Raw genomic sequence first — 21971 nt, forward strand, 5'->3', positions numbered from 1 at the left:
CTGGTATGTAACAATGTTACCACAGCTAGTCTGATAGCACAATGAGTGAATTTAAAGGTTAGATTTACTTTAGTTTTCCACAGTGTTTTTTCACACAGTAACATAAAGTGGAAAAATACAGTTGCCTTGTCGCCCAGGGCAACAGAATCAGGACCACTATCACCCACTGGGTCCATGTGGGGTCTGGTTTTCTATGTCGGTGGCTGGGTTCAGAAGAGAGTCTCTGCATCCCTCATCCTCAGTCAAAAATCTTTCACCCTGGCAAAGAGAAGCTGTTGTGGTATTGATTTATTCATAAAATGTAAGTCAGAAATGTTTGAAGAAAACTTGAGTGTGGGATAAAAAAGCCTGTGAGGTTCACAGAGGAACTCACAAGACAGCCCGAACCAAAAGTAAGAAGAAACCTCATTAAATCTTGGGAGGAGTGACGAACAGGAGAGAGGGCAGCTAAAAAATCTAAGATAGTGATTTCTGAAACTTACAAACAACTCAGCACAAACACAGTGGATGTTTTTGGAATAAAAAAAACCTGAAAACAATTGTTGGCTTGCCTTAACTCCCCAGGGTAAATATGCCTGTGCTGAGCATGAAAGCACACTTAAAAAAAAACACAAAACCTGTGCAGCTGCAGCAGCAATATTCTGCTAATTTATTACCTGATAAGACCAATATATATCCTTAATTCAGATCATGACAACTTTCTTATACTGTGCTGTTGAATTGAGCAGAGAACCCACTTCAGCCCTCTCACATCTACAGCACTTGTTTGAGATGAAACATTAAGTGGCTCTGAGCACTGTTGTTAATGACAGAGTGTGAAAAACACAGAGCACATTCAGGCTACGTTCCTGTAATTTACTTCGGTCTCAGAGGCTTTTCTGACAAAAAACAAACAGGTCTGAGATAACCGAGGAGCTGTATGTTTTTGTTGATATTATCTTGCTGCACAATCCACAGGAGAATCAGTTCGAACCATCGAGACGAGGAGCACGTCGGTTAACCTCCCAGCATCGCTTTCAAATACGTTTCTCGGCTGTGTGAGAGAGAAAGGTGATCGTCACTGACAGCTACATACACGTCAAACTCTCAATAAAGATTTATTATTATTATGAACAATGACTGCATTTTCCAAAGTCTGACACGTGTCTTCATCTGTGATATGTCTCTGAGTTGACTCACTGTCAGAAATCTACACCCACACTTCTACATCCCAATAACATTTTGTCTTTTCATAGTGAGACTACAGAACATACCTGGAATCTAAAATATAGCTGCGTACCCAGAAACGACCCAGGTTACACTACTACACTCTAAATGATGATATAACATTTGCTTGAGTGAGAAATATTATTACCATTATTGTTTCATTATATTAGATAGAGGTATGAAGTTCACTCTGTGTCACCTTAGCTTACGTACAAAGCTGTATCTGTAATTAGTTTTTTTTATCAGCCACCAGGAAATAAAGAGTACATCAGGGTATTGATCAATCATTAACACAGCCAAAGACTGATGGTATACTCTCTGACAGATGAATGTTGTCCTAAATAAACAGTGGTGTCCATAAAGTGAAATGTGACTGGAAATTAGAGGTTGAAGTGTTTGCTACTTGTTGACCACATTCACAAGACTTACTGTAGATTACAAGAGCTGGAAAAAAAAACTTAATTGCAACAAATAAATAGTTGAAAAAACAAGGTCTGGGCTGTACACAATATATTACATAAAGTGTATTCACAATTTGTCATTATACAAAAAAATACATGTATAAAAAATGTCTTTTCTTTTAATTTCCTGGAGTGAAAATTCCACCAGAAAAAAAGTCTTTTTACTGAACATGAGCTGCCCTGTTAGAGTGCGGAAATGATAGACAGTGTGGGAAACTGGCAAGGAGAAACAGGATACCAATCAAAAGAATTTATAATGTGAAAATCTTTTCTTAGAAGTGTCTCTCGTTAGAAGTGCACCTATAGGAGGATAATTAAAGCACCGGTGTTGGCCTCAGAATGAATTCTATAACTCAGCAGAGTCAAATCTCTGACTCATCGTTTATGTATCCCAGACCATCCAGACTTGAAATGTTGGCCATAGGTGTGAAGTGGTGCTCCCCGTTCCCTTTGAAGTCAACAGCAGAGTGATTATTATTGGCACTGCAAGGTCTCACAGACTCAGGCCCCAGGAGCTTTATCTCTGAAGTTCTGTTCTGGATGTGCATGTATTCTCCTGACTGCCTCTTCACCTCGCTCTCACCAGAGCTCTTTGCAAACTTGAGGCATTCCCAACGTCCTCGGCTCCAGATCCAAAATATGACCCCCATCAGGGAGAGGCAAAGCAGCGAGAGCAGAGCCACGGCCACCTCTAAACGAGTTACCCTTGCCGCTGTCGATCTGAGTCTCGGGGTGCAGCGGGTCCTTGTTGCCCTCGTTTGGCCCCATCCCTGGTGCAACTGTATTCAGAGCGTGAACAGAGCCAGAGGAATTTGACACCTCGTTGCCAGGAGTGGTGCTCTCCTCCACTGCTGGGCCAAAGTATAGCTGTAAACGATACACCGCCACAGTTCGGTTGTACGTTCTGCCGTTCATCTGCTCCACTGAGTCGCAGGTGTAGAGGCCGGCGTCCGACTCAGAGGCGCTCAGGATGAGGAGGCCCCCGCTGTAGATGTAGTATTTGTGGTTGGAGTGAAGTGTTTGGTTGGACAAGCGCCAAAGGACCTGTGCCAAGTTGGAGTGGAGCTGGCAGGGGAGCTGGATGTTGTTCTCCGGAACAAGGGTTACATCTACAGCTGCTACTGGCTCTAAAAACACAACACAAACACAAGGTTGGTCTCACATTCTGATAAATACAACTGCTGGGACACTGGTTCACACAGAGAGTCTTCTCAGTAATGCATGCAAAATAAGGCAGTGTAAGTGAATGTACCTGGCTGAGGACACTGTGAGATGTCTCCTTCCTTTAGACTCTGCATTGCAGTATTTGAGGAGGGGGATAAGCTGGAGACTGAGGAGCACTGCTCAGTGGAGAAGTCCCACGCACAGTAAGGATCCCTGGCCAGGATGCAGTCCACACAAGTGTTGTAGCGGCTGCAGTTACTGACAGGCATCTGGATAGCACCAAACTGTGAACCTGCATATAGCTGGCCCTGTGTTTGAACACACACACACACATTAATCAACAAGCTAAAACTGGTTCATCTTTACAACCACTGAAGGCTCTCGACTGTCTGTAAGAGGCAATTAAGTGACGACACATTCAAATTTAGACTCAAGCTTATTATATGATATTTGCCAAAAAAAGTAGCGGTAGCAGTAAATGACCATAACCTGTGATGATGACGACGATGATGAGCCAACAAACTTTACTGAACCAGACTGGACCTGTTATGAGTTACCTTGCTTGATGAGAGGCGCAGGATGCTGATAGGCTCAGGGTTTTCGTACAGTTGAATCTCCTCAATTATGAACATCTCTCCGTCGTAGTTGACGGACTTCTGAACGTAACCGTTTTCTATCAGGAGACGATAATTACCAACGACATTTAAAAATCATGCAAAAAGCACATTACGTGCTTTAACAAAGATCAGAGATTTGATGTAACATGTCATGTTATTTTGACCAGCAGCAACAGGTGACGCTAATAATAATGTTCAATGCTAAAACATGCTACAAGCTAGAAAAAGACATTGAAAAGTAGAGAAAAATCAGTGAATTGCTGATCTGTCTCTGTAAAGTTTCTTATACCTACAATCTCCCAACATACAGCTACAGCAGAAATGTATTGTTTATGGATTAATCTTTTGCTCTATAAGAGGAAGAAGTAATATTATCCCACTTAAAAGCCCAGACCACATTCTTACTATGAATGCTCCTACATGGACTTGACTTTGGTTATTTTACATGAGAGATATCAATTTTTTCTCATTGCTTGTGTATCTGGTTTGAAGTGAATGGGGCTCATTTGGAAAAAGGTGATATCACGCATTTCTTGTGTTGCCAGTACTGTCAATCAAACCACACCCGTACAGTCTCAATGAAGCAGATTAGCTGCCTTTTTGATCTTAAATTTTTAATTAATCATAAATTTCCACACTTTAACTTTGATTGATGTTTCTCCACAAATGAAAATTTTATGTTATAGAGGACTACTAAAATTTTCAGTGGCTTTAAGTTTAATCAACCAGAATATTCATACAGAAAAGGAAGCGAAGGAGGATGCAAATTTTCAAACTCCAACATCAGTTCTAGTTCTACTTTCATCTTAGTAAAACTGCATCTCTTTAGTTATCTTATGGCTTACCGGTGCCGATGAACATGACGGCATATCTCTGTCCGTCCAGCGCCAGCACACGGTCCACTACGATTCGCGTCAGCAGGGCTCCTCTCTTGACCAGCAGCGGCCCTCCTGTCAGAGGCTGCACAGCCTCGTCCATGAGGGGGCGGTCTCTGATGAACTGGAGGGTTTTGTCTGGGAGATCCAGAGAGCGATTCATCCCCATTTTACGTGCCACGTTATTGATGCACTGCAACATAAAACCTTGATTTACAAATGTGGGTCTTTGGGTTTTTGCCTTGTGCGCTTTGATGTCTAGTGTCGTTTCTGTGACAAACTCTTGACACTCACCGCTCCTGGTCTGGGGACTGGAACTTCTCCGGTGTACATCACCCACTTCACATGGGATGTTTCCACAGCAACCGGTGTCTTAAACTTCCCCTCATTAAATGTATCTCTGATGGCATACATGCTGTATGCACACACTGCAGATACCTGGGACAAGCTCCTGGAAACACCAATTAAAAAACATTTAGTGAAACAAACTCTTTTTTTTTTTTTTTGCTTTATTTGTATGATTAGAAAATCCTTTTTAAATCTAAAATTAATAAATCACTCAGTCAAATTAAAAAAAAAAAACTCATATACTACAATACTCAACACCTAATAATTTTGTGTGAATGTTGACACCACTGTTGCTCCTCCAAACCAACCGCTCTGCACACTTCCTAGATTACCCTATGTCAACACACACCCTGGGCCATAAAGCCACAGGATTTGCCTGCAAGTACTCACGACTGCGGTGTGAAGACAGCGTAGAAGACGCTCTTCCTCCAGTCCTCATGCTTCAGCAGGAAGACATCCTGGACAATGGGGGGCAGGCTGGGTTCAGGGAGGGAACAATCCAGACGAGCTTTCAGGAACGACGTCCATTTCCTCTGCAGCGTCCGCTGGCCGCCCATATCCTCCTAAACACAGAGAGAGAGAGAGAGAGAACTAGAGAATAGTCCCTTTAACCACAGACATGTCAGACAGGGACAGATAGTCTGTTTTTGTACCTTGCAGACTCGGGCCACTCGTGATACAGCAACTTTGCTGTAGAAATCGTACTCCATGGCGTTCTCACTGAAGAACAAGTACACTTTATCATCATCACCATCGGGGCTATCAAAGCTCTCACCCACAAAGTCCATGTAGACAAAGTTTGGCTCTGAAATCACAAAAAATCAGAGAAGTGCTTGAGATGAATGCAGAAAAGTCAAATATCACACATATCATTAACTGCATCATGCATAAGTACTACTGCTGCTGCTGCTGCTGCTGCTGAGGCCGATTCCCTCTCAACTATGCCCAGCGTTATATAAAACTTTAAATGGCCAGTTTTGTAGCCGCAGATGAACTCACCACTGAGCCAGGAGCTCTTAAACTCAGTGCGGAGAGCCAAGTTTGAACTGCGCAGAACCACAGGCTCAGAGCCCAAGAAGTTGATGGATGTAGCAGAATACAGGTCATTTCCTGTTGGACAGGAACAAGAGATGAAGAAAAATTCCTGGAAATCAATTAATCGTATTAAGTCGGAACAATAACTAACTTATATGCCCACTAATGGACTGAGCTGACTAATTAGTACGTATGTTGAAGGAGCAGGTAGAGGCAGCAGAGATATTAGGTTACATTTATAACCTGGTCTTGTTTCCTGTCAAATCAGCACACAGTTATTATGAACTCATCGCTTTCTGTTGGTGCACTTTGAGCTTTCAGCATTATTCTCTGCTTTGTTCCTTTTGGCAGCAAACCTGACTCAGACACTCACCAACCATGAGGGAGGAGTATCTCTGGAAGGGATCAAAAGGACACTTCCCCTTTCCCTCCTCCTGCTTTCCCAGCAGCCTCAGCTGTCCATTAGCAAACGTCTGTTGGAAACAAAAGGAGAGAGAGAGAGAGGAAAGAAAGAGAAAACTTATTGCAGGAGGGAAAAGAAAGGAAACTGAGCCATTTTATTCAGACAAAGTACTGAGAGACAGTTGGATCTTATCAGGATTTGGATGTTTAACCCATTAACCACAACCTGCCTGTATTTACATTATTACTCACTGTTTTCCAAGGTAAACAGAAGATATACAAAAGCCAACCTGTGACTCAGCCATTGTTTTACATTTTTGTCAGAATATCTTGCAGTTGGCAGTGATCTGCTTCAGAAAAAGGGCTTTTAATTTGTTATCACATTTACATTATTGTCTCAACCATTGAACTGTTGCTTTCAAGGATGTTCGGTCCTCTGAGATTTGAGTTCCCTGCCAAAATAAACTGCATTCATGAGCTGCCATGTGCTGTCCAACAATCAAACCCAACAAAGACAATAAATAAGCAAACACCAACACTATGAAGGGTTTATATTCCTGTAAACAAATGTTTGCACGTTATATCAGTGACACAAAAACCATCTGCTAATAATAAGAGCTTCTGTCCACAGAAACAATTTGTGAAATCCTCTAAACTAACAACTTATTTCTCTACTTACCATATAATCACAGGTGGGGCTAAAAGCATTCGTGCCACACACATACATTGCAGTGTCATTCACTCTGTGCAGGGTTCGAATGTAGTTACGGCATTCCACCTGCAACAAGATCCAGCAAAGAGAATGCCAAGGTCAGAGCTTTGTTAGTTCAGCCGCAAAAATACAAACATGCCACAGACATATACTGACTGCACAGGCTGCCTGGAGCTGAGCTGGTGACCAAAGGGTCAAGGCTGTGTACATGCATATTTCTTCTCATGCCTTTATTTGGGCCTTCAGTATGAAGCTGTAAGCAAAGCACTTCAAAGAGAATTCTGTGTAATGACTTGAAAAGGGGGAAAAAAAACAGTCCCATATAAATGATTTACAAATGTACAGAGATAAATTGCATGGGGTAGTAAACTTCTCTCAGTCAACAGTCATCATTAAAAGCCCTAGAAGTAACAGTTAGTGTATGTGAGCTCTGTTTTTTTGAAAGACATTACACAAACCTCAGCATGTTTTCCTTTGTACGTACACTCCATCTGCTTCTCCTCTGTAACTCGCCAATACACCTGCATCAACAGAGGGAAAGTGTCTTGTCAACGCATGCAGCGACGGTGTCGCAACCCAGCAGCACAACAGTGGAGCTGCAGCCCGTTCCCACACTCACATGTCAAGGTTTATCTATCATCAAGACCAGTCAGTGCACTACAGAAGGGAGTACCTGCTCTCAGTTTTGACTGTTAGCTGTTGTTACGAATCAGCAGGCCGCTGTGGAGAGTCATGCAAATGAGCACTGGTCAAGTAGACAACAATGTTGCATGAGAACATCTGCTGCACAGTATCCACTCTAATCTCTGACCAGAACACCCTGTAGTTAGCTAGAAGTCGCCTTATCAAAACAGTGAAAGCAGTTAGTGAAAGATTTACAAAGAAACATAATTATTGGTGGCATGACCTGATTTCTGCATGATGACTACAGCTAGTGTATGTTTCTAAATAGTTGGTAAAAGACAATAAGAGGCTGTGTTTTATACCATACAAAACCCTCAGTCTGAGAGTTCAAAAATGAGTAAAGGGACGAGAAGGCAAAACTCCTACATTTTTGTCTTTTTCTCACTTGGCAGGCCTCTAAAAATTCCTTCACATCAGACACACAGAGAGAAAACAAAATCACTCTCTGTGTGAATTACTTGTAACTCATAGGCTGTGATCTGGGGTCACAAACAGACATGACTTCATTTTGAGAGGTCATGTAAACCAGGATTAGGCACTGAAGTCCAGCCACGAGTAGCTTAATTATTATTTTATTAAATAGTTTTATCACTGCGGTAAATCATGTAATTCAATAAATGTTTTATTTTCTAATCAGTAATAAGAAAAAGTTAATTATTAGCCATTTCATCAGGCAAAATCCTATCTGCCTGCTCTAATATGAGGGCTCTGCAGGCACATGTGAGTTTACCAGTTATTTTACAGCAGCTTCAAACAGAACACCGCCGATCAAGACAGACAGCGCCAGACTCTGCACGTTTTGTATACAGATTGCTTTGAGGGAGTTTCCGCACACTTTCTTACCGCAGACTTTCTGTCTGAGATGTTGTTGATGTCCAGAGCGTATATGGCCTCTCTGGCCCCAAGCAGCAGCACTCCTAGCTCATCTCTCATTAACATGGTCGAGTAGTTGGAGATCCCCTCTTCTCTGAACAATTTCAGCTCATCTGAACAGGAGAATATCTGCATCACTACAGTGCATTTAATTATATTTCACTCCTACATTTTATCTGCTGTGATTCTATGCAGTTGGAAAAAATGCTCCCACAGCAAAAACAAAATGCAAAGTCATTGAAATTTAATAAGCGTGTCATGAACAGAGCAAAACCCAGGCAGTTTAAGTTGTAGCACTTGTTCATATATCATGGTTGCTGATATGCTGCAGATCCTGGTATTTACTGGTCTTGCCCGGGGGTAGAAACACTGTGACAACACAGTAAGAGTATGTCATGACGTACCGGACCGCAGAAGTGTTGAGGCAGTGAGAATTTGTGACTTACTCTGGTAGGGGACAGTCTTTCGTGGGACACAGTAGCGATTGTTGAGTGCACTACATGAAACATGGAGCATCAATCCACAGATGATGCTCAGAGCTGAGAGAAGAGACATGGCTCAGAGTCCAGGTTTGTCTAAGTGTGGAAGAGCTACACAATCCAGCTCCGCCACCAAAGCACCCAATCAGAGACAGAACATGGTCCAAGGTCTCAGTCCAGACGATGTTATGCTGCGGTGGTGTCGCTGTCCTGGACATGTGCCGCTCTGGCACGAGTCATGTTTTCACAGCAGTTCATGCAGATGTTTAACCAGGCCTGTAAAGTGCAGCTCAGCCTGCTTCCACTGAGTTTGAAGCCAGTGTCCTGCGTAGTGATGGATATCTATGTCGGTGTTAGCCTCCAGCGCAGTGCTAATGAGCTGCTGGTGTCCTCTCTGGAAGGAGGAGCAGGAGCCATGCTGCCCACCTACTGGTGAGGGATGCTGGAGGAGATCATGTTCATGGTACCACCTTTTAGAAAAGATAAAAAAAAAATCTATGAATGAAATTATCAAAGAAATATATTATTCACTTCAAAAAAGGAGAAAGAAAATGGCCACTGGTTTGCCTCTGCCACATTATTTCTTTCCACTTTTCCTGTATTATACTTCATGGATAATTATTACATAGATCTACATAAATCTTTTCAATGATTGTCCTGTGAATGTGCTAATGTTTGGCAGCAGTGCTGCTTCTTTTTTGTTGCTCTGATGATCTAGTATTTGCGTGGCGACACAGTGTGAGAGTAAGAAAGAATGAATGAAAGATACACTTCAGATGACCGTTCAGATCTTTCCCATGAGAATAACAACCATAAGAAAATCTCTTAAAGGGGCAGTACAGCAATTTAGCATCACACTTTCATTAAAGTGGCTATTTGTAGGTTTTCTCTACCACTGAACATGGTTTCGTGTTCATAATATGACTTCTGAGCAGCGCTGCTTCTTCAGGGCAGGATGGACACTACAGTGGGTCTCTATCAGAGAGTGACGAGACAGGCTGGGGCAAAACACTGATGTTGCTTTTCGCTGCTAGAGACAGCTCTTGGTGCGTAAAAGAAAGAAGTTTGATGCTGAACTTGCAACGTTTCTTCTAGACTAGTGCGTAAACAATTGCTAATGCTAATGTTGATTATGTAGTGATAGCAAAAACTTTCTAATAGCTCCTTTAAACTGAGGGACTCACAAGGGACAGATTAAAAACTTAATGCTAAAGCTAAAAAATCTTGACCTTTGGTCCTTTGTATGGCCCAAACTCCAAAAACACTGGATCCTACAATTCCCACAATGCAACCCAAAAGCATATTTCATTAGACCTCATCTGGGATTTTTTAGGGTTAAGTAGTGGAATAGTAGCTAAATAGTGAAAATAATAAGAGACAAAAACATTACCTCAGATAGTGCCATAGTGCCTTGTTTATTTGCTGATTTTTCAAGTCTATTTGTGAAAGACTGAATGCAGAACGGGGACAAATGTGACCTTACTGTTAAATCAGGGAATTTAAGAAACCACTTCCAGTTATAGCTGTGAAAATCACAACAATAAACTCCACAGAGTAAAGTGATATTAGGTGAAAATCTGTGTGCCATGCTGCCCACCAACCCCCGCTTTCTCTTCCTCTTCCACTCTCTGTCTCTTCCTGTCCTCCTCCCTGATAAGAACCTGCTTCCTCTGGGCTCAACGGGGTTCAAGCAGCAGAGGGGATCAGTTCAGGTTTGGGCATGCATACAGATCACAATAATTCACTGCCTTAGCGCTCCATCCCTACCCTGGGATTCGTGCTGAATTGAGACTTACCATTTCTTTGGTGGGTTTCTCACTGTTTTGACTAACTGAGCGGCACAGCCTCATTCAAAATTCATCAAGGCACTTTTTCTTCAGAATAACACACAAAGCATACTTAGGAGCAGACGCACGAGGTAAAAAAAACTATACGCTTTATCTTTTTGGTGCACACTGCTCGAAAAGCAGCGACACCACACAGCTGCTTTGCAACTAATATTTAGATTTTAGCTCGCAGAGAGAAAAAAATACAGCAGATTTCATAGAGATGTGTCCTTTGAAACACACACTACAGAGTCCTCGGCTGTTGACAGAAAGCGAAATGACAGCATCCAAATTTCCTTGAGAGACAGCTTGTCGCTCAGTCCCCCTTTGCCACTGAACAACCTCGGTTTTGAATGTGCATTTTGCAACAAACTGCCATGCTCCCGCCTTGTTGTTACTTGACACAGCAGGACAAGCCGCTGCACGTATAGGACTGCTCATCTGTTGTCAGAGCACCCATGTCTTGCATACTTTCCCCCCCAGGCTGTAAAGGGGGCAGGGGCACTGTAGGTTGAGCGCTACAACTGGATGGAATGACTGCCGGTTGTTTTTCACAGCATTTGACAGATACTTCCAAACAGTGCAGACAGGCAGGTATGGCTACAATAATAGAAGAGCACGCAGCAGTTGTCCCTGTTTTCTCTTCCTTTGTTTATCCAGGGTCCCACTCACACACTGACATGTGCACGTGTGGACAGGGTGTGCGTGTGTGTTTTGGGGGTGGGAGGGGCACACAGTTGAGGTTTTTACACATTACCAGTAACAGGTCATACACAGCTGATTTTCTTGTACAATCAGACCATTGTGCTTAGTTCGTCAATCTTCATATTTACATTTGACTAGACAAAGAATATAAAAACCTTGTAAGAGAATTGGAACTATAAAAAAATCTAATCATCTTTCAAGTAATTCAAAATGTTTTTGGAACCACTTCTTTATCAGTGGTGAAAACTTTAAAGCTGCATTCACTTATTTATGAGGCCACCTGGGGGCAGCGCAATAAGCTGAAAACACAACAATGGCATATGATGACCTTACACTACAGGTGGAAATTTTAGCTACCTATTTACACATCATGCAGACACTGAGCAGCATTAACATTCATTTGGAGTCGTGCTTCTGGCCACCTGACAAAAACTCTAAAGTCCAATATTTACTCTGTCTTTTGGTCTGTTTAGGTCTTTAGTTGTGAAATGGCTCCACTATGTTGACCGGCTAGTCTCTAACTTTGCCTGTCTGTCGTTTGGGGCTGAACAGGTAGCTTACAGTGGGTTTATTATAGCTGAAAAAAGCTGCAGAGGTCATGGGCCAGAAAACCAAATTTCATTTGATCTTTTGTTATTTTAAAAAAAAAACACACGCACATTGATTAGTGTAGTTTTAAAATTTTCACAAGCGTATGCTGTGAATAATCCATTAAAATGCATGAGCACTGACGAACATTTGTGTTGCTAGATCATGACCCCACATTGATGTTAAGGGTCTCTACATCCTCCACCTTTGCTGCTTCCTTTGTCCCTTTTAATTAATCAGGAAGGACCCTCCCATGGAGCGTTTGACCCCTCACCTTGTGGAGGCAAGCAGCTCAGCAACACGGCCATAATCCATTTTTAGTCTTAATACCTGCAGACTTGATGGCGGATTACAAAGCTGCTTATGACCCATTATTAATGACACACCTTTATTAATCCTAGTAAGTCATTAACAAAGGGTTGTGGATTTCAGCTACATGTATAACAGTTTCTTGTATGCTGAATGATTTTTAACCATTAGTAAAGTCTAAAGTAACGACCTTTTTGTAAAAATTACTCATTTTCACTACTTCTCAGTGCTAAGGTCTCAACTTTCTGTTCTATCTTTCAGGTTGAATCATTTTCTTTTACCCCTCAGTGACCAAATAATATCAAACCACCATCACATTAGGTGTGCTCTCCACTGAGGCAAAGGGTATGTTGTGAAAGAAAGGTGTGAAATCCACTTTTGTTGATAGGGGATCAATGCTGATTCCAGTACAGCCAGCAAAACCTGCTCAAGGTTCAGTTATTAAACACACAGCTGTGTTACACAGCTCAGTACAACTTGATATTCTCCCCTTTGTAAGACTATACAGCAGCTGAACACATGCATATCATTAAAGAAATGAAATATTTATGACTGACATTGTTTGTGAAAAATAGTACAGTATCTGTGCGCAATGAACAATGCTACAAAACACTATTGTATTAAAAGTCAACCTGACATTTAAAGCACTGGTTGCATGTATATACAGCAACCACAAAGTCAGTGTCAGAGAAGATGAGCTTCTACAAAACCAGAACAAAAAGCAAGAGTGTGACTAAAATAGTTCCTTTACATCTCTATAGATCTAGATGTACATGTGAGAACCTATTTCTCACATGTACATCTCTGAAGCATTAGCGCTGTGGCTGCTGGTGGGTTTTTACTCATCAGGCGGTGAGAATGTGAACGACTGGGTCTTCAAACGGCTGCACCTAAACTAGCACAATACGTTGAAGAAGCCCCACAGCAGTATCTCCAGACACTCCAACCACTCGAAGCATGAGGATATTTATAGCCCGTTCAGGAGCCTCCACGATATCTACAATACCCTACGATGGAGTCTCACTGTGACTACGTGCTGCGTACAAAGTAAAACCCTAAACGTGCACAGACAGGTGCGCCGCTGTCATCACCGTGAGTCACAACAAATCTAAATCCAAAAAGCCGTGTGAAGAGTCAAACAGCTGGAGTGAGCCGTGACTGCGTAAGCCCCGCACTCTGGCATACGTCTTCACCTGTGAGACAGCGTTATGCTGTAATACTGTATGGGTGAGGCCTCCTCCGGCTGTAACTGATTCACCTGAGCGGCTGACTAACTGGTCTGCAGGTTTGATGCTTTCTGAGTCACTGGCTGATCGCTCGACTGCTTTGCTGCCTGTTTTCCCTGCCTGTCTCTCTGCCCGCCTGACTGACAGTCAAATGTAAGCTGAGCAGTCCACTGGCAGGCCCGGCTGGTGAGCTGGCTGTGATACAGTATTCCATCACAGGGGCCTAAACAGGAAACCGGTTGTGGGAGGGTGTTCACCTTTGACACTCCTTGTGTCACAGACTCTGTTGTGAAACACACACTGGAAAAAACACCCCAGTTCAGCACTGTGTTATATTTTTGCAAGCTCAGATGGCAGATGGGCTAAAACAAACCATTCCTTTATCATAATGACAGTAGCTCGCCACCTTTTGTTTTGATGTGCAGGAGAGCTGTAATTAGCAGAAAACAATACTTCAAAAACATGCTGTGCACACAGTTTCCAAGCCTGCTGCGGCATGTGTCATTACACTAATGGACAGCTAACAGTCAAAGCACTTAACACAACTAAAGGTGACGAGCAAACAATAGAATTAATATGCAGCAGCCTCTTCAATGAGACCTCTGCTCTGACAAATTACTTGTCATTGATGAGACAAGTCTGGTTGAGTGTAAAATGCACGCTTGAGCGCGCACACACACACACACACACACACCCAGGCAAGTCCCAGCAGGAGCTGGGGCACAAAAGGAAAATATGAGCACCCGAACATCTCTGCCTGCTCTACCAGTAATGTATGACAAGTTCACTGACAAGCAGGAACACCCAGGAAAACAAACAGCGGCGAGGACAGAAAATCAAAACCAAGGAACTGATTTCCAATTTTATTTCCTAATCAAGTAATCAGTTAATCTACTACTAGTTTCACTTGTAAGAGAACAATGAGATAATCAGATATGCTGCTTTTAAAAAATATATATATTCTGACTCATTTAAAATGTCATGGATGGAGAGTTTACTGGATTGTTGTCTTCACACCTGTGCATCAGGCCTCCTGCTTCATCAGATCAGCTCTTATAAATAGCTGCCTACACAGTCTTAAAAATACCATGTGAGCCTATCATGTGATAAACACAACCATAAAGGTGTTGTTTTTGTGGTTCTCCAGACTGGCTCTAAAAGCCCCTTTCCTGTCCATTTGATCATGAGCTGCCAGAGGTAAATCATTATCTCTGCCTCTGCAGTGTCAAAAAAAGACAAACCTGTGTGTAACCTGCGTGTTCACTTACCAGTAAAACAAAAAAGGAAACGTGCATCATTGTCAGGAGAGACCGCAGAGTACCAGTGTATGATCTGTGGCGTAGCTGCGTGCTGCTGCCCTGCCTCGACACCCACTGACCCCACCGAGCGAGCTGCAGTGTTACAGCTTAAATTGGGCAATCCCCTGAGCAAGTGCAATGACAGCAGTTAATATATCCTCTGCTGCTGAGCCACACACACATACACAGATCATGTGCTATGATTCTCACAGTCCATAAAACTAGAAACACTCTTAAATATCACTTTTACCCCCTAGGACATTCATTTAAATTCAGTTCTAATAAAGTTAAAGCCAAGCATATTTAAAGTTTCTATTAGGTAATTATTGATGTGGTCATAGATCTGTAGTCATGGTTGTGCAATGTCAAACAAACCTCTCCCAAATTACACACAAAACTTTAAAAAGGTGGGCCAATTCTCCATTTTCATAAGTTGTTGATTTCTTTTTATGGACTATATTTACTGTGAGATTTTTTAACTTAAACTTTAACTTAAAAAGTTAACTTACACATTAGTGAAAGTAGTTTGGCTTGTGGTCCAAACAAATTTCCCACAGGATTTCACCACACTTTCTCCCATCTGCGGTGGTAGTTGTTTGTAAGGCACCCTAAACGCATATCCCACTACTGCTTAGTCTAGCTCTCGCCTGCTATTATTAGATTAGGATATCCTATAATCTTAAGGTGAGACGGAGAAGTTACAGAGCGTTGTCTGTGCACCTCCTCAAGCCCACAGGTTGCCAATCCAATTCCCACAACCACAGCCCGGGCTCCGCGGAAAAATACAGGACATAATAAAGCCGGTGGGGACAAAACCTGCGCACAAACAAGTCAGTAAAGTCACAGCGGTGTCTCGGACCAGACTTACCCGGAGCTGTCTGTCACAGTCGTCTCTACACCAGAAACCGCCGCTGAGTCTTTCTCCACCTCGTCTTGGATCTGGCTCCGCGTCTCTACTGCTCCACCTGTAACGTTCACTCCACATCTAATTCCTGCTGGGAGCGATTATCTGGCAGCTCTCAGCGGTACGCAGCGCCTGATCATGTGACTTTTGATTGGCCCTCTTCTTTAAAAACGCTCACTCTCTTGGCAACCAATCAGATGTGACCGCAAAATAATAATAAAAAATTTTTTAAAAAGAAAGAAAGAAAAAGAAAAAACAAAAACAAAAAAACAGTGTCCCGCTGGTTTGGAGCACTTTTCTTCTTTTTTTAAAATGTGTTTCAATCGCACATTTTGAAATGCAAAATGAAACTTCAACAGTCCCTGCTGTGAGAGGCTGTCTCTATCACACAAAATTCAAACTGTACAATAAAAACTGCATTTGCAGCATCTTAAATTTTAATATAAATACCAACAATAAGAATACAGTTCATGAAAACATTAACATGTCAGCTCCATCACCTCACAATTCACAAAAATAATTTGCCACCTCATTATTATTTACCACAAAAAATATTGTTGGCAACACATTCAAATATTAAAAGGTGTAGAAACACTAAAAGGGGGGGGAAATAACCACTTTGAATGCCCCTTTTTACAGTATGCACCATCTGCCATCTAGTGGCTTATAATAGCTATTATATAAAATATACTGGGGGAAAAAAACATAAAATAAGATATAAATGCCCACTTAAAGCTAAAAAGTTTAAACTTGTTGAAAATAAGAAGCTCCGTGACTTCTTCACGGTTTGTGCCTCCGTTTGCCTTCCTCGTATCTTTTGAAGTTTTGGGAGGAGGGGACAGTCTTCAGTTTGTCCACGGGCATCCCAGGCCGAGGAGAGGGCTGTTTGCCGGCCACAGGACGAGTGTTGGCATAGATAGGATCATCTGCTGCGTTCAACAGTAAAAGCAGAATAAACATCACTTTATGAATCAAAACATGTTTCACTACTTCATTTAGTTTGTTAAAACTAAAATCTTATTTCAGTTTTGTGTTGCCTGTTTGACTGATTGAGTTTTGTCTGCAGCTTTTTATGATGCTGACTTGGCTAAATCCTAAATAAGGCAGAAAATGAAAATAATAAAATGTTCCTCCACCACTGAACATTTATTTTGAAGAAAGATTTAATGCGTTAAATGTATTTTTGGTTTTTAAAGAAAGTGATAAAATATTTATAAAAAGAACAATGGCTTTATTATTTAAATCAAATGACAAGTAAGTAAGTAAGTAATTCTTTTTTATTTTTCAATTGTACACTGATTAACAATAATTATGCAAATACATTGGAATTAATTATCAGCTGTCATGACACTAAGTTGCTGAAAAATAAAATAATTCAGATCAGACAACAGAAACTGCATGGACACGTCAAGTATAGGTCTAATATCTGTCATGTAGATCTAATATTTGGACAAAGTATTTACTGGAAGAAAGAGATAATATCTATTTATATTTCTTTACAGTATAAATGTTGCACAGACACTGTTTATCAACTCTATAAATACTGTCAGTTTAGGGGGACATAGCTTTGTTTGCAATTAAAGTCCACCAGGAAATGTGTGCACGTGTGTTTAATAAAATAAAATAACATTTTAGTCAGGTAACTAAACTATCAGATATTATTGTTGTTGTTCATGTGCAGTGCATAGCAAACAGTGTTGGATCTTTTAATTTATTAAATTTTACAAAAGACATCCCAGTCTCTGGCCCGTGTTAAAATCCCCCCATGTACTCTCTGTATTACATTTGCCTTTGCACATTTTCTGTGTCACTGTTCTCGTTCTCAAAACTCAGTTTACACTCACAGCACAACATTTCATTTGTCCTTCAAAAAGCCGTAAAATGTTTGACCCATGCTCCAAAAGTATATGAATTCATCAACAAGTGCCGTCAGTGCCTCTAGAATTCAGGTTTTATTTATAGTCAAGATCGTTAAATGAAAAAAGAGCGGTGTAAAGTCCACTGAAAAATCTGTGCTTAATTTCTGAGACTTGCATACATTAAACAATAATATGAGTCAATATGAGTCAAACAAAACATCAGTTTCAACAGAGAGTCTACATTCACAGACATCTCACTGACAGTACACACCTCCAGTATGTCCCCTTGTCATAATAATCACTTTACAGTAACTATAAGGTCAAATACACCAGAGAGACTGCTGTCATTGCAGCAACTTTATGGAAATCAGAAACTATATTGTCTTGTAAATGTAACATTCACATTTCATGATGCACAAGAAAGCTTTGACGTGACAGTTTGGTTTTTTTTTTAGCTCATAGAGTCTGTCTCACTTCTATCTCTGCTTCATCCTCTGTGGCCATTTCCTGTGACCACACCACAGCCCTTAGACCTACTTTACTGACTTACACTCGCCGCCTATGAGCCAGGCCAGCTGCCCGTCTGTGAGGTCTGATGGAACTATCATACCTACATAAAGAACGCTTTTGTCGCCTGTGGTGTAAAACATATTTGGAAAATGGTGGCTGAGGAGTGGCTGTGAGCTAAATATGACAACTTCTGATAAATTTCACTAAAATCTAGAAAACGTGTTACCAGGTGACTGAATTTCAAGAGTCACCTGTCACCAGTTATTTTGTCATTATGACAATAATCAATAATCGCTGAAATGATGAAACACTGACAACTGGAAGATGTTATAAAATATTTAGCATGTGAGGATTTGATAATGATGAGCTTGATTAGAAAAGTCTACGTCTATTTTCGTCTGTAACATTAACTGAAGAAAAGTCTTCATTAAACAACAATAGGATCATGTTCTGTTGTGGTAAATTCAGGCCTGCAACTCGCAAATATTGCCAGTATTAATTCATTTGCCAATTACTTTCTAAATTCATACATATACAGAGTCCAAACTGACGTCTTCTAATGTTTCTTTTGTCGGACAAACAGTACAATACCTAAAATGATTCAGTGGACAGTGATGTAAAACAGTAAATCTTCACACTGGAGAAACTGTTACCACAAAGTGTACTTTTAACTGATTTAATCAATTTATCAGTCATCAAAACAGTCGCTGATTAATTTTCAGTTAATTAATCAGCCAATAGGTTCAGCAAAAGATGTGACTTTCACACAAAAGTTCAATAATAATTGATTTTGATTTGAGGATTGAAAAACAAAAAACTGTACGTGCCCCAGCAAAGACAAAACAGCTCCCATCATAAGAGTAAATGATTTAGCACAACTCTGTAAGGACATGTATTTTGTCTGTGCGACTACAAGATGAACTGTCACGTAAAAATTTCTTTATGACACACAAAGCAATACAAGTGGTGGGTTGTGGGTGGATTTTTCTGGGTTGCTCACTTTACTTCTGCAAATATCTGATATTGTTCTTGGTACTGGGCGGCTGGTCGTGACCAAATCTCACACGAGCTCCTCCTGCACTGCAGAGAAGTGCCTCATGTGGTCTGCTTCTAGAAGTTAAAATCTTTGAGTATCAATACTTAAACCACACAGGAGAAGACAGACTCTGCCTCACTTGTCCTACTCTGACATTGTCTCACGCTGTGCTGTTAAACCACACAAACCTCCTGCTCACTCAGTTTGCTTCCACCGGCCACAGCCTGGGCAGATATAACTACCTGTTTCCCCTCTCTCACAAATACATCATTCACACACACACACACACAAAAAAATCTGCCTGTTTCTCATTTCTTCTGTTTAATGCAAATCCTTTCACCGAAATTAATCAGTCTTTATCCAGAAGCAGATTTGAACTGACTGGGTCTTGTGAAGTTTTCTGTGAGATTATCTGCGTCTTTGTCTTTTGCCCTCTTTTCCTCAGAGCGACTTTCATCACAGTCCCGCAGCTTCTCCTACTTCTCGCCTGCAGACCTTATCTACAATCTATAGATGTTTGTTTCCTGCTGCGCCATTAGATCAAGATGTTTATCTAAACCTTCAAACTGAAAGGGAGAGACCGGTACCTCTGCTTCCACGGCATCTTCTTCTCAGCCAGAAGTATGTGAGCAGCAGGACAATCAGGGTGAAAACAGAAACCCCCAGCAGGATCCACATCCACTGGTCCACAGTCTGGTGGTCTTGTGGGGGAATTGCTGTAAGAGAAAAAATTTGCCTTGAGATGTGATCGCACTTTGTCACTTTTTTATTAACTTTATCAGCCTGTGTTTAAGAAAGAAAATGTGTTAATAAAATAATCCTTAATTGCCGTTAATTTCTGGAGCCTTCATTTTGTGTTGAGTAAGTGCTGTACGAAACATGACCTCAGGCTACAGTGTACAAGCAAAAAGTGGATATATGATGAAGTGTTGTTGTGTGATCTGCAGAGAAGTTCACACCTCACAGAACCACATTTAAACACTTCAGAGGTAGTTTTAAGTTTTATAGATCTCATCTCTCACTCATCTTCACCTCTGCAAGAGGTCAAATGACACTAACACCAGTTCAGTTCAGTGGTAATTTCAACGGTGTACACCACCAGAAATATTTGCCGTTTATATTAAGAGGTTTAAGAGGTCAGTTCACTTTGTGATGGGTCCTAAATTTATAAAATGTATTATTGTTAATAGGTATGCATCCACACACACACACTCGTACACACATATTCACACAAACATGCACACACACCTTGTTTATTGCGGTATGTTGTATTATCCACGCTCTTCTCTGTCATGGAGGAAACAAAATGATACTTTAACAGGCATTTAGTCACAGCAAGCCAGAGTATTTACAGTATTTATCAATCCATTCAAGATGTAATGCTTCATCAGAATAGGCTTTATGGCAAGACTTTACCCTGGCATTTCTTAGCAGCATATTAACATATAAAATGGTTCACTGTAATACTGTTGGAAGCAGTGCAAGTGTTAATTGTATTTGTCAGCAACCATAAATATTAAATGACATTATATTTTTTAAAAAACAGCTGCGTTAAGAAAAGAGAAGCAAAGCAAAAGAGAAGTTATACTGGTATATTGATAGAGAATGTAAATTAATACATTTAATTGTCTTTAAATGTTTGCACTCTGTGTATACTTACTAATAACCACTTGTGTTCCATTGCTGATATACTCGTGATAAAGGGGAATCCGTGCTGTGACTTTACAAATGTACCAGCCGCTGTTTTCAAGTGTAACATTTGGTATAACATGTTCTGCTAGAATGTTTCCATGTTCATCCCTCAAGATTTCCTTTGTTGTCTTGTTGTCAAAAGACTTCTGAGAGATGTTGCTATAGTCGCTGAATGAAGATCCAGAGGCGTTAAAATGCCAGCGCACCCAAAAGCTCTCAGAAATAGTTGTGTTCAAAAAGCAGCGCAAAACCAAAGAGGAACCAAAAGCAACCTCTTCTTTACTCTTTTCCCCAACCAGAATCACATATTCTTGGCCTGACACCACCACGGCCCCGACTGCCACTGTAGATAGACAGACAGAAAGATTAAAACTCAGTATTATGCTGTGTTCATTTTTCAGTGTTTGTTCATCAGCAGTAACAATAACAACAAACAAGCAAATGTGTTTGATTCCACAGCATCTCTGTGTACGTGAGATTTCAGTCTGCTCCTCTGTCACTGCATTTAGCATTATTATCTTATGTTATATATTAGATATGTTGTCAGTGTTAGCAGGCTGTTTTTATCTGTCAAATATCAAATAAGGAGTCTCACCTGCGAGCAGCACCAGACTTGACTGTGTCAGCCACATTTCCATCTTATCATGTGTGAGGTGGTCTTCTGCTCAGACTCATCCTGTCGCTGCCTGCCTGCCTATCTGCACATCTGACAGAGCTTGATGCAAAACCTCTGAGCGTGTGGGTGGGAGGAGGGGTTTTGCGTTACTGTACCATGAGAATAAAGTTGCCTTCACTGGGGGAACTGACTGCAGTTGAGGGTGTACAAACAAAAACTGAAGGTGGAAACTCATGTAGGCTTTCAAAAAGACGAGGCAGAATCCTGACCAAACTCTATTGCACCGTTGTTTCAAACTCCACCGATCGAAAAACATCAAAGCGGCCTGCAACTGCTACCCCACTGCTAAAAATGTACATCCTGTACACCTCTGCAAATTGATGTCAGGCAGCAAATTCCTCAGTGAGATAAATACTCAAGTTCTAACTTGCTGAGTGGCGTCAAATAAAAAACCAGGGCACACAATGGCAATATAAGGGGTTTATGAAACCCTTGTGGGTTTTGGTGCAAGGGTGCGAAAACACATTTCATCCTGTCCCCACTGCA

At 41.2% G+C, this 21971-nt stretch overlaps 2 protein-coding genes across 5 annotated transcripts; both read right to left on the reverse strand.

Annotated features, from left to right (window-relative positions):
- Positions 1 to 1081: 1081 nt before the first annotated feature.
- si:ch211-129c21.1 (uncharacterized protein LOC563087 homolog) lies at positions 1082 to 15835 on the reverse strand. The gene is given in 15 exon segments (XM_018670179.2): positions 1082 to 2374; positions 2376 to 2794; positions 2920 to 3139; positions 3389 to 3504; positions 4294 to 4516; positions 4618 to 4774; positions 5062 to 5234; positions 5325 to 5476; positions 5671 to 5781; positions 6080 to 6179; positions 6788 to 6886; positions 7279 to 7341; positions 8348 to 8490; positions 8824 to 9326; positions 15677 to 15835. Coding segments are annotated over 14 exon segments (2430 nt in total). The 5' UTR covers positions 8933 to 9326; positions 15677 to 15835; the 3' UTR covers positions 1082 to 2029.
- A 292-nt stretch (positions 15836 to 16127) lies between these two features.
- On the reverse strand, positions 16128 to 21851 carry LOC108879050 (uncharacterized). Of its 4 annotated transcripts, none has more exons than XM_018670184.2 (5): positions 21405 to 21846; positions 20778 to 21152; positions 20366 to 20404; positions 19705 to 19833; positions 16128 to 16638 (listed from the first exon to the last, which is right to left on the reverse strand). In XM_018670184.2, exons 1-5 carry the CDS (start codon positions 21445 to 21447, stop codon positions 16493 to 16495), a joined length of 732 nt encoding a protein of 243 aa, XP_018525700.1. In that variant the 5' UTR covers positions 21448 to 21846; the 3' UTR covers positions 16128 to 16492. The 4 variants fall into 4 exon arrangements, with proteins under 4 accessions (XP_018525700.1, XP_018525699.1, XP_050933293.1 ...); XM_018670183.2 differs by having other exon boundaries at positions 16128 to 16641; positions 21405 to 21833; XM_051077336.1 differs by lacking the exon at positions 20366 to 20404 and having other exon boundaries at positions 21405 to 21851.
- Positions 21852 to 21971: the final 120 nt, after the last annotated feature.

Source organism: Lates calcarifer, linkage group LG17 (genome assembly GCF_001640805.2).
Source record: "Lates calcarifer isolate ASB-BC8 linkage group LG17, TLL_Latcal_v3, whole genome shotgun sequence".
Lineage (NCBI taxonomy): Eukaryota > Metazoa > Chordata > Actinopteri > Centropomidae > Lates > Lates calcarifer.